At 35.9% G+C, this 18,908-nt stretch overlaps 1 protein-coding gene across 5 annotated transcripts in view; it reads left to right on the top strand.

Annotated features, from left to right (window-relative positions):
- The window catches only part of ACOX1 (acyl-CoA oxidase 1), a 185,864-nt gene that overhangs the window by 5,436 nt on the left and 161,520 nt on the right, over window positions 1–18,908 (top strand). The window contains exon 1 of one of the 5 annotated variants that reach the window (XM_081755467.1): window positions 9,103–9,246. The exons of 1 other annotated variant lie outside the window; for it this stretch is intronic. In XM_081755467.1, the coding sequence (XP_081611593.1) occupies window positions 9,225–9,246 (22 nt within the window). In that variant the 5' untranslated portion in view covers window positions 9,103–9,224. 3 more of the 5 variants (XM_081755466.1, XM_081755465.1, XM_081755464.1) reach the window with 3 other exon arrangements.

Below are 18,908 nucleotides of genomic sequence, written 5' to 3'. Positions count from 1 at the left end.
TCAATATTTCCGAATTCAAATTTTCAAACAAAATAAATCAAACTGAAATTTTCGAATTATAAACATCGAACCAAAATTTTCGAACAAAAGTTTGAAATAAAACTTTTCGAATTTCACTTTTCAAACCAAACAATTTCACGTTGAAATATTTTAAACTAGAAATTCTAAACTAAAATTTTCGAATCAAAACATTTCAAACCAATTTTTAGAACTAGAAAGTTGAAACTAAAATTTTCGAACAAAAAAATTGAAATGAAACTTTTCGAATTCAAATTTTTTCAAACCACACAATTTCACACTGAAATTTTTGAACTAGAAATTTTAAATTAAAATTTTCGAAAAATGAAATCAAAATTTTCGAACCAAAACATTTCAGTCCAAATTTTTGAACTAGAAAGTTGAAACTAAAATTTTCAAGTTCAATTTTTTAAAACCAAACAGTTTCACACTGAAATTTTTGAACTAGAAATTTTAAGCTAAAATTTTTCCAAAAATGGAATCAAAATTTTCGAACCAAAACATTTCAATCCAAATTTTAGAACTAGAAAGTGGAAACTAAAATCTTCGAATTAAAAGTTTCAACCTGTTTTCGAACTAAAAATTTTTATAACGAAATTTTCAAATGAAATTTTTGGACCTAAAATTTCAAACCAAAATTGTCGAACTGAAAGTTAAAGTTTCGAACAAAAGAAATAATTCGAAATTTTCAAACAAACTTCTTGAAAATATTTAACCATAGCCGTTTACTGATTTTAAAATTTTAATTGTCTTGAAGAAATATTTGGGACTAAGTTTTGAGAGATGAACCGTTTGGTAAGCCATAGCCAGACCGAGACATTGATATTGCTTGAAATCAAGCTTTATTTAATCAGACAGTACTAACTTACGATCCGTTTTAGTGCATTTTTGTTTCAGATCAACGGCCAGCCATAATCGGACTTTTTCTTTCGTATCATCATGAAAGCACGCAAAGCTTCTTAGAATGGTTACAGGCGTTACGCTACGTAAAAACACGAATCCCTACCACAGAACAAACATAAACGCATATTTTTCAATATGGTCCAAATTTTTATGCCATAAAAGGAAACGAAAAATATAAAGCATTCGTCAACCTGTACTATTTCATAACGTAATGAATCATCAAGATCATATTTTTAGTAATTTGAAAGAATCATCATGACCTCTGATCCAAAACTCCCAATTCAATGACGTCATAGCAGCGCCAAGGTACCTCTGACTCATTCGCACCATCGTGCATGGCCCCTGAATAAGTATAAGCAAAATTTCAATAGGTGACGCAATCCCGGGCCAAAGCATCCCTGATTCATTCACTATGGTCCATGTGGCCCCAAAATTGGATTATTAAGAGTGCGGTAGGGTGACCCCATTACTACTTACATCTTATAACTTCTCTCTTTAATACTTATTTAGACCTGATGAAGCATATGCTTATTCTATCTGACCCTATTGTCTCCTCCAAGATACATATTCACGCAAAGAAAAGGAAGACAGATACGGATCTGGAAAGTTATTTCAAAACTGATGCTGCTGATGCTGTCCACCTTCATAATTCTGTCTCTATGGAATTTGATAACTTAGACAATGATGGTACTGACTGATCTAAAAAAAAAAAAAAAAACTCTAGAACAGTTTCAGTCACTTCATGCACTGCTTTTCATTATATTTTAGTGTTATGTAGTTTGGGTCGTATGGGTTCGTGTTTACGAGTGCCGTAAACAGTAAGGGCCTTATGCAGAGTCGTTTTGACGTATGTTTAGCGTCATATTAAAGGCCTGACTACTGCAGGAAACATATGTTAGTCGAACTCTTTAGTATGACACTAATCACGTGTCAGAACTACTCTGCATAAGGTCTTAAATATCTAACATAGTTTTTTTACGTCTCTGAACGGGATATTATTTTCTATATCAGTACAGTTGTCAAGTTCGATAACTTCAAGAACAATTTTGCTTCAGTCTAAGTGAGCAAAGAACGCCTTGCGACACAATAAACATGTGATAAAAGCTTCAGTATGATTTGTTTTATTTTTGTCCATTACTCCCATATGCTCGACGCACTGTGCGTCGATTCAATCTTACCTGATGTTGAGAAAGCATTGCTGTTCCTTTTAGCTATCAACCCCGAGTAACTAACAATTACTGTTTTTAATTTTTGTCTTTAAGAAAAGTATTGCTAATTATTTATAAGTTTTGGCTTTAGTCGTATTTATCAAATTGCATTTCTGGAAATAAGAACTAATTCGTTAGAAAGTTACTTTTCTTAGGTGGTTCGGGGCCCGATTGGGAACACTTTGCGGTACCCCAGGTTTACTACTAACTTGCACCAAGATATAATGGTCCAGTGGTTAGCACGTGCATCTTTGGTGTACATAGTCTCGAGCCCAAATCCTGGTGGGAGAGCATATAAAATTTAATTTCATAATCACTGTTATTCATTAATCGCCTATGGTCTTTCAATTTACATTTTGACCCGCCGCCATTTTGCATAGGGTTGTCGTAGAGAGTCCAGACTTGCTCCATATTTTTCCATTTCACAACAGCTTTCAAATGATGTGTTACTTAACTCCTCCTTGCTGTTTGAAACTTTTGAGTTGGACCCCGTCTGGTACCTTGCGGGGATACTGGGGCAAACTTTTTTGTCCCAGAAATGTGCCCTTCAGTGGCGGAGCCAAGGGAGGGCCTGAGGTGACCAGGCCCCCTTGCTCAAATTCTTGGCCCCCCTAGTGCCCCCCCCACACAAGTGAAACTAGTATCGAAGCATCTCTCGACAATAGAATTACCAACTGCAGAATACCGTATGTTGCAATAGTCTGCGTTCCGAGTAAAAAGCTCCAGGTTCGTTTTTGTTTGTAGTAAACAAGATCGAAATTTGCAAGGTGCATGCATTGACCTCACCATCTGAACATTCCTTTTAACATTTGTCCCTTATCTGGTTATCTTCTTTTTTTGTTTTCACACAAGAACCAGAAAAAAAAATCAGTCGGCATTCTCATTCGCTTCGATGTTGAAAGTCATACTGAAGTAAGAGATGCTTACTTACAAATAGCATACACTGCAGTAATACATTACACTTGTGTTGGGCGAAAGAAGTATTCGTACACTAAGCAGTTAACTGCTATTGATTATGGCAATGGCAGCATAGAACAAATGCATAGCATCCATTAAATAATTTTGTATTATTATTATTATTATTATTATTATTATTATTATTATTATTATTATTATTATTATTATTATTATTATTATTATACAATATCGCCGCCTTGTTTAATATACAGTAAAAGAAGGGAGCAGAAGTTTTGATTATTTCTGTCATTCTCTCTATCCCAATCGTTCGAGAAAATTAAGGCACTGAATACTACCAACACCTACTAATTGCTACTGATACTGGTTCTCCTTCTCGATTACCTTCTGGTCTTGTCTCTAGTACCTCTAGTTTCCTAACGCTCTCGGCCGTTGGCAACTCAATAGAAGCCTTCTGCTGCGATGTTAACAAGCGATACTAGCGATCTCCAAGGAAAACGGAGTCAGCGATTGGTGGACCTATGCTACTAAAGCCTGGGAAAATGAGGCTAACAAAAAGCAGTGATGCTTTATAAATAAATCGTTCAGAAGTATTTTCTTTTAAACGATTTTAACTGTAGCTTTAAAAAAATCATAAAATTGCTACTACTAGAGAAATTCCGAAGTTTATCACAGAGCCAGTGCTACAATCTTCTGATTACTAACCATCAGGTATGATACCGAGATGATACAACTTGGTCGCGACGGTAATGCTATTTTGTCTAAAAGTGGTAGTCACTCCCGTGACCAGATTGTATCATCCCGTTATCTGATGTTTCGTAATCAGAGATATATCAGAGTTTGTGGGACTAGTCCACAGATATTCCATTCAGTAAGTTCAGTCACTGAATATGCATTTTTTATCACAGATTTATATTTGTTCTTCGTCAAAATATGCATTTTTGAGAAAATTATGCATTAAGAATTAATGTCCCTCCTTCAAATCTAACCTCAAAACTAACAATATTAATTTAGCATCGACTACAGGATAGTAGCGTTAAGTTATTTAAACTACATTTGAATTTATTTGAAGGCACATCCGAGCCTCGTAGGATAGAAATGAGGGAACTGAGTAATTAGGGGCATAAAAAATTTCCCAGTGATACCGAGGAAGAATCTTGGTAATCTCAGTGGGAATATTTATCCACGAAGGATCGATCACACCATCTTCCTAATCTTAAGCTGATGTTCTAACGCTGAGCTTTGGCCACTCGGTGTGGGTGTGAAATGTTTGCGTATTTGAATTCACGTCAAATTCTAAAAACTAGTGAAGATAAACAAACAAAAAAAAAGAAAGAAAAAGAGTTGAGTTGATTTTAGTTTAGCGTCCCGTTCAGCAGCGAGGCTATATGAGACGTGGACCTACTGATTAACGTGGAATCCGAACCACATGAGCTCCCGCCGGGAAAAAAGAAAAAGAAAAATGCCACGTATACTTCTTTTGCTGCAAGGACTCCCGATTGAAATGTCTATCCTAACACTGATATTAGGGAAAGAAAAACGCATTTCCTCTTTTTGCTTCAAAAAGTGTTAACTTTATCATTTTAATAAAGTAAAGGCACACTCATTACTCAGTTTTAGAGCTCAAGGGTAAAAGTAACGAAAAATAATTAAACTACGGCCAGATCAAAACAAGATGCTGCAACCGGGGCAGTTGCTCCGGGCGCCAGTAAACTAATCTATGTGTTTATTGGTGTAGATGTAGATGAAGGAAATGCTTATCGCAAAATTTGCCCTGGGCACCAAATGTATAGTTTCCTCACTGATCAGCCTACCATATTTTTAGAGCTTGAAATCGGGACATTTTTCTGAAATATTAAGAATACATGATAATTATTGGCAGTTTACTTTAAAGTGAAACTTAACCTTCAAAACCAAGGCTTAAAATTTAAAGTGGGCTGGGACGGCACATCAGTGTCCTGTTAGAGTTCAGCTCCTGTTTCTGTACGACGTTTGTCTCTTAAGAACATTTGTCCTTGTCCATTACTTTTTTACTTTATTATTATTAGTATTAATACAGTTTATCTACCAAACAACTATTTATATTATTATGCAGTATTAAACCAAATTTAGAACTTGTGATATTTATTTACCTCCATAATTCTATCAAGCAAATTAGTGTGATCTGTACGAGAAGGAATGTTTTCGGGCTGGTAAAATTTGAGATGACTGCTGCCATGCTATAACTTTGAGCTTCGCTTTATCTGAAGTAGATGCAGACATTCGGAAGGTTTGATTCTTGTAGATTCACCAGTTCAAACCTGCGGAAGATGAGGTCCAGAGAATATGACTCTCAACGAACAACATTCGAACAAATTCATCAAGAATGTTTGGAGATATGCAAAGAAAATGGTCTTGAATAAACTCGATGGACTATATGGGTTCCTCGTGGAAACATCAAAAATTCATTTTGGAGGTAGCTCTTCCTTCATTGGAGGCAGAAAATCAATTTTCTAAAGATAATATACTAAGAGATATTTTTCTGCCTACTATTGATAAGGCAATCAGTAAGACGGAAAAATGCTTTTGATCATGTAGCAAAATCATTAGGTCAATCACCACACTACATCCAAAAAGTGAAATTTTTTAAAATTGCAACAGTGTGGAGCCTATCGCCCAGTATTATGGAAGTGATCTGGAAATATTCAAACGTGAACTCAAAATCCTCCCAAACACAATTAAATTGTATGAAGACGAGAGAAAACCAAAGTTGACTCCTTGATGAATTTTGTTGATTTTTGCGTCTACAAAAATGCATTCCTAGAAACCTATAATCTCTATAACTATATCAGTTTCTAGTGCTACATGTGAAAGGCCATTTTCATGTTTGAAAAGATTAAAGTCATACACAATTCAATGACTGATGATAGGTTGAAAAACTTAGGATTACTTTATATTGAAAAGAAAATTGCTAAATCCTTAGATCTTGAAGAAGTTGTTGATAAGTTTGCTGTTGCCCACAAGAATAGAAAGATCCTCTTATAAGTAGAGGCATGAACCTATAAGCTATTTTCTTTGTCTGTAAAATTTATTTTTCTGCTTCCACTTAAATCAGCCAGCCAAATATATTTTAAACGCAGTGATTAAATAACTACTTATATTAGAAATCAATTGTATTAATGTATCCTATTTCTTTGAGGTAGTAAATTCTTACATTTTCACTAAGAGTAAAATCATGAACAACAAAGATGAAAACATTCACCTTAAACACACAAACATTATATTGGCTATATATATAATTTTTCATTCATTGAGATGGCCCCCTCAGAATTTTCTTGGGCCCTTCATTCCTTCCCCCCTGAAAAATATTCTAGCTACGCTACTGGTGTCCTTGAAATGATGGGATGCGTGTTCATCGAGTTTTCCATTTACACAACCGTTTCCGAACAACAGACACGGTTCAAAATATTCTGCCAGCTAATAGCTTTTACATTACAAAATATGTTCTACCTCACGATATTCCACCCGGTGGCACTTACAATTTTGGAATTCATCTAGTTAACATATCAAATACAAACATAATTGTCTCGTTCGTATCTCAGCGGAGCCAGTTTGACCTTCCCTTACCAGAATACCCCGTACCACTGTACACTTAATCCAATTGAACTGATTTGGAGTCAAGGGACATGTGATACGAAACAATAAAAGTTTTGCACTTAGTGAAGTGAAAATTCTTTCTGAAGAAGGGTTAGAAATGGCAACAGTTGAAAACTGGAAAGATTGTGTACAATATATAGTGGAGAAGGAAGAAACGAAATACTGGGAAATTGACAGGCTAACTGACGAACTTATAGGAAGATTCATTATTATCCTTGGAGACAACAGTGACGACTCTGACGAGAGTGACCAAAGTATGAATACAGAACTTCTGGAGAGCAGCGACTAATACAGTAAGTACGTAATACTTTTTACTCAGTATAATTTTTCTTTTCGTGTGTATTTATATAGGTTGATTTTATAGAGGATTTGAATTCAATGCAAGTAACCACCCATTAACTGCATTGACCTCCAGTTTGGGGGGCCACGGTAGCTCCGTGGTAGAGCGTTCACCTCAGGTGCGCGGGATCTCTGGTTCGATCCTAGGTCGCGCCAAATGGGCTTTGTGGTCGATAAACGTTTTTGTAGGTTTACTCGGGGGTTATCTCGTTTCCTCCTACTTTCTTCTTTCCACCTTTTCATTCATTCTCTTTTAGCCTATCCGGCATAACCGCGGGATGCAAAACCTAAAGACTTCATTTCCAAACTTCTGTTACTCACCCTACCCTTTAACTGTCGTCAGTACTCTTGACAACTCCGTTTTTATGAAAATAGTCGGACTATATTCAAGGCCGACGAAAGGGCCGGACGAGGCTTGCAACCGCACAGGACTCCAAATTTAGGGGACTTTAGAGTTTAGGGAGCGCCAAATTTACTATGATGCATAAGTTCCCATAATTATAATTTTGCTTGCAAAGAGTAGGCTCAAACATGGGACTATTCAAATTACGTGGCACCTGTAGTTACTACTTCGAGACAGGGGATTGGGATTGGGATCAATTTGGGATTGTTTTTATGTCTACCATAACAATTCTTTCGCCCTTAATAAACTCACAATACTCCAATGTTGTTTAATATTGTATGTGTGATGCTTCACCGTAAGTTAGCGCCACGTAAAAAAAAAAAAAAAAAAAAAAAAAAAACGAAAACAAAAAATACTTTGTCGTTGTCTTATTCCCATCATATCAGGTGCATATACGAAGGAAAACATATAGAAAAATGATGTCACTGAAAAATAGCCAATAGAGACCAGACCATTCGCAAGAGTTGAGGTGCCCGGGTCGGGAGGCTATATATATATATATATATATACATGGGCGTCTATGGCGGGGGGACGAAAGGGACACGTCCCCCCAATATTTTTAAGTACAACATATTCAATATTTTATTCTAAGGCTAGTTTTAGACGGAAGCATTTATCGTAGCAAAAATCGTATCATCGATATCCTACCGTGTAAAGTAGCAAATGCTATAGCATTTCCCATGCCATGGCATATCCTATGGCATTTCTTGTCGATAGAACCTGCTCTATTTCGTAGCATTTTCCCCAGCATTTCTGCTCCGATTGCAGCGCCGTGGTGTGTTAAAAGGAAGCGATATGTGGGAAATTGAATTGTAGTAAAGAAAAAAGTTAGAGTAGGGATACTATTATTATGTTGATTAAAAAAATATGAGGAACATCCTTGTTTGTACAAAGTTAAAGCGTGCAGTTTCACTATATGGATACATACAGAAATTCATTTAAAAAAAACTTTCTCGTTTAATTTATTGGTGTGCTCTTGCATTCTTCGGTGCAGGTTCACTTTAACAGGTGGTAACGTGTAGTTTTACTATACGGATCCATAGTATAAGTAGTAGTAGTAGTAGTAAGAGGAGGAGGAGGAGGAGTAAGTAGTAGTAGTAAGCAGTAGTAGTAGTAGTAGTTGTAGTAGTAAGAATAATAGTAGTAGTAGTACTAGTAGGAGGAGTAGAAGTAAGTAGTGGGAATAAGTTAGAAGCCCCGATGGGGATGGTTGGGTTCTGTTTTCGATACAAAATGGGGAAGTTACAGACCTGCCAAAATTTTATGGCAGCTTATTGAAAATTACGTGCATTTTAGGTTCGACTTTAATTTCTATATTTCCACATAAATACGCATCTCAGATGTAAGTGCACACCATATTTTCATTACTTATACACTACTCTATTAAAACATTAGAAATTTCTTCTGTAAATTTTAAAATCTATGGATCTGTATAGTATAACTGCACTGTTAAAAGTCCTTTGTATCATAATAACCATATGCGAAAACGGGCTTTAGAAGAAATAGTGACTGAAATATCTGTTTTTAGTTTTGGAGCCATAATTGCGCTCTTCTCCAGTGATTTGTTTGCTACGTCACGACAAAATGCTTATCAAAATGCTACCATGTAAAAGCACAATATACTTTTCATGCCATAGAATATTGTACGAGATTTTTGGCAGCACATCTGCTACGATAAATGCTTTCGTCTAAAAGTGGCCTAATTCATTTATTTACTAACGATAGAATAACATATAATAATATTATTTCTTATTTGGAATATATTATTCAGGCTGAAAAACGATTATAACAGAGTTCTTGATATGCCTCAGGGGATCCGTGAAGGTAAGCACAAGGGTAAAAATGGAATCGAAGATAATAAACAGGTTGGACTAGGAAGTACCATTTAAATCAATTTCTTTGATGTCCCCCCCAAATTTTACATGCCAGAGACGCCAGTGTATATATATATATATAACATTTTTCTTCATGTTATTTTTAATGTAGGAACATCTGTTTATAAGAGAGGAAACGAGAAGTTTTTTTTTTTTTTTTTTTTTTTTTTTAAATTTCAGGTTCTACTGTTATCATTCTTAATGCTCTGATACTTTATCCATACACATGTATAATACATGTACTATACGGGTATTGTACGTGCATTGTGCTGTCTAGGTGTACGTCTAGAAAGAACAATACAAGATAGAATCATCTTAAGATAAAATATACCAAAAATATGAAACATAGTCACTTAACTTTCCTATTGTACTTTGAGAGAAATGTATTAGGGAAGTCAGCAGGAACACCGGACCGAGCATTCGATTGAGCCATTTTCCCTCTAATTTTCCCCGGAATATTCTTCGTGTATCGTAGTTATTTGACGAACTAATGTTTCATAAAAATAACGGTTTTTTGCTTATAATTTTCTTAGTTTGTTTTATTTTTACCATGCAGTTTTACCATATGGATCCATAGTATAAGTATTAGTAGTTGTAGTAGTAGTACTAGCAACGGGTTAGAAGTCCCGCATGGGTTCGTTGAGTTCTGTTCTCGACATAAATTGGGCAAAGTAAAGACCTGCTCAAATTTTTCTGCACATTTTACAATCTTTGGATCCGTATAGTAAAACTGCATCATTTTTCAACCAAATTATAAATACTTATTCATTACTACATTGCTTTTTTTTTTTTTTTTTTAAGCAAAGCACGAAGAAACAATAATAATGAAGAAAACTGAGTTATTAATGAAAATGTGGAAGGTACAGTACATGCGCTTTTTTTTTTTTTTTTTTTTTTTCCGGATGACAGTACGTTGACACTTAGAGAAAGTTTCAGCTGCAACGACGACTAGTTTTCACACTATTTCCTGAAGAAATTCATCATGTTATTATATGAAGTGAAATCGCCTTCAATGTCAGTCATTGCGTGTTTCAAGCCTAGGGCATACATTGGTAAGAAGAAGAAGAAGAGATAGGAACATGATGGAGCATAAATGTGTATAGTTTCTTATCTGAGTTAGGTGTTGATTCAAAGTGCACGGCAAAATTGTGGAAATAGGGCAAAAACAAAACCTCATTACAGCGTATGGTTGCATCCGGAAGATATATTCCTCAATATGGTTGGTTGTAATGAGGATCTTTCTCGTGAACGAAAATCATGTACGTTCAATACTGTTGAGTTAACTCATTTTTTGGATGGTGGAGTGGACAAAACTCGAGAAAGGAAGGAAAGAGGCAAGTGAAAATTGAACAATTTAATGAGCATTTAAGGTTATTTATTTATTGTCGTAGGTAAGAGTGCACTTGGAGCAGGACAAGTGATTTTGGGTATATTTTAGTTTCTCTCCCGATCTTGCAAATGTTAGATTTCAGTGTTATTTGCATCATGAAAAATAGCTGAACGAGCGAAGGAGGTTAGAAGTCTCGCGGGGCTTGTTTAGTATTGGTTCCCATGAATGCTCTGTTTAAAGTGCACTTTGGCTTTCTTGTAATTCACTCCAAAAGTTTGTTAACTTCAAATGAGAAAATAGTATATACGTATACTTCGCATGGAGACATTTTAAGGAACAAATTTCAGCAGGCAACATACGTAGGTAATTAAATGCAAATTAATAGAGCTATATTTAGGATTATAAGTATAGGTTACTAGTTTCAAATTATTACAAGTGCTTTATGACGCATAAAATAAGTGAATACATATGAAAGATGACGATTGGATGCTATTTTCCACCGGCGGTATACTTTTGCGCAGTGCACAGAACCCGTACTTTATGTTTACAACTGGATTGTTACTATGAAACCATGACAACTTCTATTGAAACTCGTGTCATTGCAAAAACTTATTTTTCAGCACCCTCGGATATGCGTGTATCCACGATCGCTGACGCGCCTGCTCCCTTGGGACGCACCAAGCACAGGTTCACGAGCTTCGCATTGCTCTGCCTCTGTTAGATAACCTTCGTGCTTCTTAGTGGGCACCTAACACAGGTTTTCGTTTTTTTGAGCAGTAGTTTTTGTGTCACATATCCAGACGCCGTATCTCTACATAAGTCGTAAAAGAATTGTAATTATTCAACGATTACTTCTGGTACCCCTCTTCATTTTCACGTATGCCAGGTAATATTAAGTTGCCCAGTATAGATCTTTTAGGGGGCAATAAAAAGGAAATTAGTGAGAGGTTTATAAGTTTTCAACAATTATTTAGAGGGGTGTGTCAAAATTGTGCACGATGATATTAAAATAATTTTCCAAGAATTAAGTGTAATTCCCCCTCCCTTGAGCTTCATAAATACATATTGTTTGATCAAATGTATAGTAATACACTAATAAGAAAGTGAAAATCTTATGTCGGCAGAAAATCTCCCCCCAAATAAAATCTAAAAGACACTGCTCTTAGCAAAAAACCTATAGAATTACAATAGCACATTGCTAGAGAGCTTACATTTGGTTTCAAGAGTCGAAGGTTTGATCTCAAGCCATATGAGTTCTTGGGCGACATTGAGAGAGAGGGATTCAACTATGGAGACAAAGAGGGATGATTTATATACATAGATTTAAAATTGGGGGAAAATGATCGGACAGCACTCGTGGTGCCTTTCATTTCAACTCAGGCAAAAAAATATAAAATTGTACCATCACCATCTCAGATAATACTGTTGAAACTTTTTTATAGCAACTAGACATGTTTTTAAGAGACCCATATTTTTTTGTTTTGTCGAAAAAAAATTTTCCTCCAAGTAATGGGACATCAAAGACGGGGAGTACAATTTATGAATGGTAGAAGACATGGAAAATGGTCAACTTCGGAGCCTCACCATTCGCCTATGGAGACAGTTAGAATTATAATTCTTGTTGTGGTATGTACAAAGGCATATAAATAAACTATATTTTATTATAGTTTGGTTTGCGCATGCATACCTTTTTGTACATAAATTAACAAATGAACGTCAATTTATCTGAAAAGTCGAAGTTTGCGAATTTTTTTCGAGCACTTCCCGTTCGAATTTTAAAATTCTGTTTTCACGGTTGGTAAGACCTGGTTACCTGCTTTCCGAAAAAAAAAAAAAAAAAAAAAAAATTGTATCGCTTCTGTGCGTAACCGTTTTGTCGCAAAAAATTCGAGAAATTGTAAAATTTTCAAAAATCGCCATTTTTGGGCGCCATTTTCTCGAAAACACCATCTTTTAAAATTCTGAAATTTTGTCAGATGGTTCAACTTTACATGAATAATAAACACACCAAATACCATTCTCGACCTCCACACCACCAAATACCTCATTAATTAACTGCAGTCTTTTAAAGTTAGCGAAGTTTCGTTAACTTTGATGTCACAGTTAGCAACAGTGGGAACAATAAAAGTACAATGCTTTGATTATGTTTGTGGTTCACATTCATTAAATGAAGAATAAAAGGTTTTCTTGACTGTTTTTTCATTATTTTGGTCGAGAAGGCTCTTTGAAATAGTAAAATGAGCCTCCCCCTAGTCCTCCGTTTTCTTAAACCGAAATAATCTGAGGTGGAAATTACGATTACGAAACGCACAAATTTCAAGTTCACTTACTTGAAATGGTCTTCGGAAACAAAATTTCACTGATTTTTATCTTTATTTATTTTTTTATTTTTTTTATTTATTTATTCATTTTTTTTACATGGACCAATCATTTGCTAGGTGGTTGTCTTCTTCGTTAATAGCATGTAACCGTGCTGGTGCTCCAATAAGTGTTGGCTCACTCACAACTCGTCCAGGAGTGGATTTAGGGGGAAGAAACTTTTTTATTTTGTATATAAATAAAACCGATCTCAGAGTTTGGAGCTCTTAAAAGTACCTCTAAGTAACAAAATACCCCCCCCCCCCTTCCAGAAGTCCGTCCTGGATCCGCCCCTGCGTAGCACACTGTCGGTAGTCACAAATGCTGAAGGTCCATGTAGAATCATAAACAGCACTTCAACTTCACGTAATTCATGATTTATTCATAGTATTTCTGCTACGCACCACTGGTTATCCTACATGTATGTATGTAACAAAAGTTCATTTTTGCAGATTTTTTAAATCTACACTTTGAATTGCAGAAGCTCGATTTTGGGGGAAGCATGAAGTTAGTTCATGGTGACCCGTTACTGCCATAAAAACTTCGCCATTTTCCGAAAGCCAAAGATGACTTCGTTGAATACCAGTCACCGGTCGCATACTTTCCCTTTTTTTCTTCCGGAAGTCGTAGAATTCAGTTCCAGGCAACAAAACGAGAGTAATACCCGGAGTTTGTACTTGCACTATACTCTCGAATTCTTCTGCGGTTTTAGTGGGAGCGCGGTGGCTCAGTGGTAGAGCGTTCACCTCCGGTGCTTGGGGTCCCTGGTTCGATCCCAGCTCGCGCTGCGTGGGTTTTGTGGTGGACAAACACCGCGCTCGTGGGTTTTCTCGGGGTTATCCCGTTTCCTTCCACTTTCTGCATTCCACCATTTCATTCATTTCTCATAATCACAGTCTTCTTTAGCCTAATCGGCATAATCGTGGGACGTAAAACTTAAAGATTTAATTTCATTTTTTTTCCTGCGGTTTTAATACTGTGTATCTGTTTTTGCTTAAGGTTATGCCGTGTTGCCACATTCTTTACACCTCCCCCCTCAATACCGTCGCAGAGACCCTTGCATGGCCGGTTTCACTGCAAAACCACTGCTTTATCGGACCTATCTGCATCTCGAACATCTGAAAGCGATTTTTAAAGTGGGATGCAGCACCATCAGAAATCACTGACACGGTTTGGGAAATTGTAGACACTTATTTTCACGTATTCAAACCTTTTCCTATAAAATATATTTTCGCTTTTCTTCGAGTATTTTTAGAATCTTGTCTATGGCTATGAGTACAGGAGCCGAATCGTGTGTTTTGTCGTCGTTTATTACAACAAAACTGTCAGTTGTTTCATGATGTCACTGTAATGACATCGCACTTAATTGAGACTTTGTCTGGAGCATTCCAAATCATCACAGAGGTAATAGTTCAGGCGTTTTGTAGATCATCAGAATTTATTGGATGGCCATTTCAAGTAAACTTAAAATTTGTGTGTTTCGTAATTGTAATTTCCACCTCAGATTATTTCGGTTTAAGAGAACGGAGGACTAGGGGGAGGCTCATTTTACTATTTCAGGGATCCTTCTTGATCAAAATAATGAAAAAACAGTCAAGAAAACCTTTTATACTTCATTTAATGAATGTGAACCACAAACATAATCAAAGCATTGTACTTTTATTGTTCCCAGTGTTGCTAACTGTGACATCAAAGTTAACGAAACTTCGCTAACTTTAAAAGACTGCAGTTAATTCATGAGACACTAGCAGCGTTCACCCCGCTTCGCTGCGGTCACCCCGGAACGCAATAAACTTTGTTACTTAGATAATTTTTACTTTTTCGCTTTCAAGTGATATGATAAAAACCATAGAAGATTGCAGTAAATGTTAACATTATATCGCCTCTCATTTATGTTAACCCGCCCCGCTTCGCTGCGGTCACCCCGGAACGCAATAAACTTTGTTACTTAGATAATTTTTACTTTTTCGCTTTCAAGTGTGCAGTAAATGTTAACATTATAGCGCCTGTCATTTATGTTAACCCGCCGAGTCACACGGTCATGCGGGTTGCATATAAATACGTTTATTTTTACCTATGATGAACTAATAACAAAGGATTTGTACGTATGGACACCTGAATGGTCAATTATCTCAAGACACTGGTAATTGAAAATTAAAGTGATATGATAAAAACCATCTAGGGTCCAAATCCTAACAACCCCCCAAAAATGAAAGAAATTGGTTCAGCCGTATTAGCGTGATGAGCGGACAAAGGATTTTGTACGTTCTCTTTTATATATATAGATTGGTCGAGAATGGTATTTGGTGTGTTTATTATTCATGTAAAGTTGAACCATCTGACAAAATTTCAGAATTTTAAAAGATGGTGTTTTCGAGAAAATGGCGATTTTTGAAAATTTTACAATTTCTCGAATTTTTTGCGACAAAACTGTTGCACACAGAAGCGATACATTTTTTTTTTTTTTTCGGAAAGCAGGTAACCAGGTCTTACCAACCGTGAAAACAGAATTTTAAAATTCGAACGGGAAGTGCTCGAAAAAGATTCGCAAACTTCGACTTTTCAGATAAATTGACGTTAATTTGTTAATATACATGCGCAAAAAGATACATGCGCAAACCAAACTATAATAAAATATAGTTTATTTATATCCCTTTGTACATACCACAACAGGAATTATAACTCTACCTGTCTCCATAGCCGAATGGTGAGGCTCCGAAGTTGACCATTTTCCATGTCTTCTACAATTCATAAATTGCACTCCCCGTCTTTGATGTCCCATTACTTGGCGGGAAAATTTTTTTCGACAAAACAAAAAATTTGGGTCTCTTAAAAACATGCCTAGTTGCTATAAAAAAAAGTTTCAACAATATCTGAGATGGTGATGGTAAATGCTCTGCCTGAATTGAAATGGAAGGCATCTCGTATTATAACGAAAATTGTGATTTTGTGATACAGAAGAAGGGAAGGTTTCGAACTGCGAGGATCACATTAGGCAGTTGTCGAACTAAGGTGGAGAACTTATTTAGAGCATTAGATGATTACGAAGGCAGAGAAAGATCTTGAGAACTGAGTAATTAAGAATTTAAAACATCTGAAGCTACCGAGACGGGTTTCGAACCACGAACCTTCTAGTATCGAACCATGACTTTATCCACTCTGCTACGGAGAACTCGATGTACTCGTTCACATATGTTTTCTTTAGCTACGTTGAAAGCTAACTTAATGGGATAGGTAACTCTTTACTTTGGGCAAGGCAGTGATATCCTGTCACTGTTAGTATTATTCGCAGGTGTCACTGGTTCCTTTCTGTTGCTAATTCAGATCGTTCTAGTATTTTTCTCAGTAGATGTCGTTCCTGTTTCTGATTGACATGGATGTGGTTTTTTATTTTCTCATTAGATGTCATCATTTTTTTATGTGACCTGTTGTTCATTTGTTTGTGAATGTACTGTAGTTGTGTAGTGAGTGCTGTAGTTGTGTATTGAATATGGCAAGTTGTATAGCGACTGTTGATCAATTACGAGTTGCTGTTACTGAACCTTTTATTAAATTTAATGCACGTCATCCGAAAGTTTGTTTAATATTATTGTTTCGCATGTGCATCCACAGTCTATCGTGTTAACTGAGTGCTGGAAACGTTATAGTGCATTGAAAAAAGAAAAATGGAACTACTTAACTGTTAATCATTCTTTGAATTTTGTTGACTCTTGTACTGGTGCACATACTCAAAATGTTGAAAATTTATGGTCTCATTTGAAGCTGAATTTGGTGTTTACTCATAGATCTGAGAATTCGATTTTGCATTTTGCTTTGTATTTGTGGAAGCGGAGATTTGCTGCAGATATTTCTCTTGGTGAACGTTACTTACTTTTTTTTTTACGTCATGCTGGTATGTTGTATCATTAGAGGTGAGTTTTATTGTTATTTATTTTTTCATTTTGTATTTGTTTTTATTTAGGTTAGTGCAGTTTAGTTTCCTTTCTGTGTATTTTTAATTTGTAATGCTTTTTGTTCGGGAAGGTTCTGGAATATTAGTCTCTCATGTAGGTTAGTAGCTAGGTTCTTTCTTTTCTTTACCAGCCAAGGCAGTGACAGTAATCGATTCATCTGAACCGGTTCCCTCAGTTACAGTTACATTTCTGAAAAAGGAATCAATTCAAGAGAAGAGTGACCAATGGACAAGGCCTCCTAAACAACGGACAGTGATTTGGTCACTGTTCTGATGAATTGATTCCTTTTTTGGAACTGTAACTCTAACTGCAGAAACTGGTTCAGGTGAATCGGTTACTGTCACTGCCTTGCCTAAAGTAAAGATTTGCCATGGGATATTCCAAAAAGTTGACTCGGTGGATGCGCCGTTCAGATAGGACGTAAACCTTTTGTAACTTAGTTACAATGTATCATGGCGGACCTAATGGCGACTGCTTTGAAACAAATGCAGAGTATGAGAATTAAATCGGTCATATCTGTGGTTTCGTGTAGAGAAGAAACAAACTTGTAAACGAAAGGTTTAAGAAGAACTCAAGTTATTATTACGTCCTGTTATTATTATTACGTTATCAATGTTACGTCCTATTCCAATGCAAATAAGGATACTGAAGTGAAGCAAAATAAAAATAAAGTTTTTTGGATCCTCTATAAGGATTTATTGCCTTATAAGAGATACTTTGAAAAGAACAGACGGCGGAAAAGGTGCCAGCTACTGGACAATATGAAAATCGAACCTTCGGATGCCTCAACAGAAACTAAGTAGGATTTGTCTTCATCACGATACATAGTAACACCCTTTCTTTGGATAAAAGATATTGGATTATGTATGCGTTATATTGATATTTTAACAAAATATACAAACAAATATATAAAATAAATAGTTCCTATTTACCAATTTTTGTTGAACGAATATATGGAACGTGTTGAAAATGGGGAACGAAAATAATAATATTATTTCTAATAAGAGTGGAAGAAGTTAATAACATTTCTACAATGACGCTTCAGACAAATTTATGACATACTAGGCCTGAAGGATGACCCGTTTGTATTCATGAATTGTTTGCGAAACACGCGAAGTTTTCAGACAGTAGAAATCTAGATTGTAGACTGTGACGTCATGTTGTTAGTGTTTCTGGTGTGGAGGAAGTCTTTTCATCTCTAACTTGTAAGAACGAGAGAAATTGACTATTTTGCATATTATTATACATCAGAAATATTTAGATTATAGATTATAAAATTTGTCTGAATATCCTCGGAGGGACTCGAACCGTGGACGCCTAACTTACGGAAGGAATGCAAAAGCCACTACCCTAAGGCAGCTCTTTTAAGTAAGAGTCAAGAAACACTCGTCTATGTAGCAAATTGCAAATATTTACGATTCCAGTATTTTATTAACGATGAAACCTTGATTTCGGTCATGATAAAATACTATAGTCCAGAGAATTCAAGCTCAAATTTAAAAAAAAAAAGACCGAAAGTATCTCCCTAACTTATCTCTATTATATTCGGTTATTCTCGCTTTACAGGTATTTCCAGTAACCTTGAACGACAAGGACACGAACAGAGATACATCGAGGACATGTAATATTTCAAAGGCTCTCCCACCGTGAATTGAGATTAAGACGCCGCCTACTGAACTATCTGATGAGTGGGGTGTCTGGTTCGTTCCCAAGGCGACTAAGCTTCAGACGGATACATCGTGTTCGTGGGTTTTCTCGGGACTTCCACTTTCTCATTCCACCAATTCATCCATCATAATTCACTTGTTTTAATCAGTCTTCCTTAACTTAACACGCATAATCGTTGAACATTAAACGTAAATATTTCATTTTCAAGCTGTAAACCCAAACCGATCAGAACCGAAAAACAGTTGTATTTTCTATTGATCATTAGCGTGTTTTCACAATATATATATATATATATATATATAT

This window comes from Thermobia domestica, chromosome 4 (assembly GCF_964235325.1).
Source record: "Thermobia domestica chromosome 4, izTheDome1.hap1.1, whole genome shotgun sequence".
Taxonomy (NCBI): domain Eukaryota; kingdom Metazoa; phylum Arthropoda; class Insecta; order Zygentoma; family Lepismatidae; genus Thermobia; species Thermobia domestica.
The sequence above is the reverse complement of the archived record's forward strand: the minus strand, read 5'-3'. Positions and strand labels throughout refer to the sequence as shown.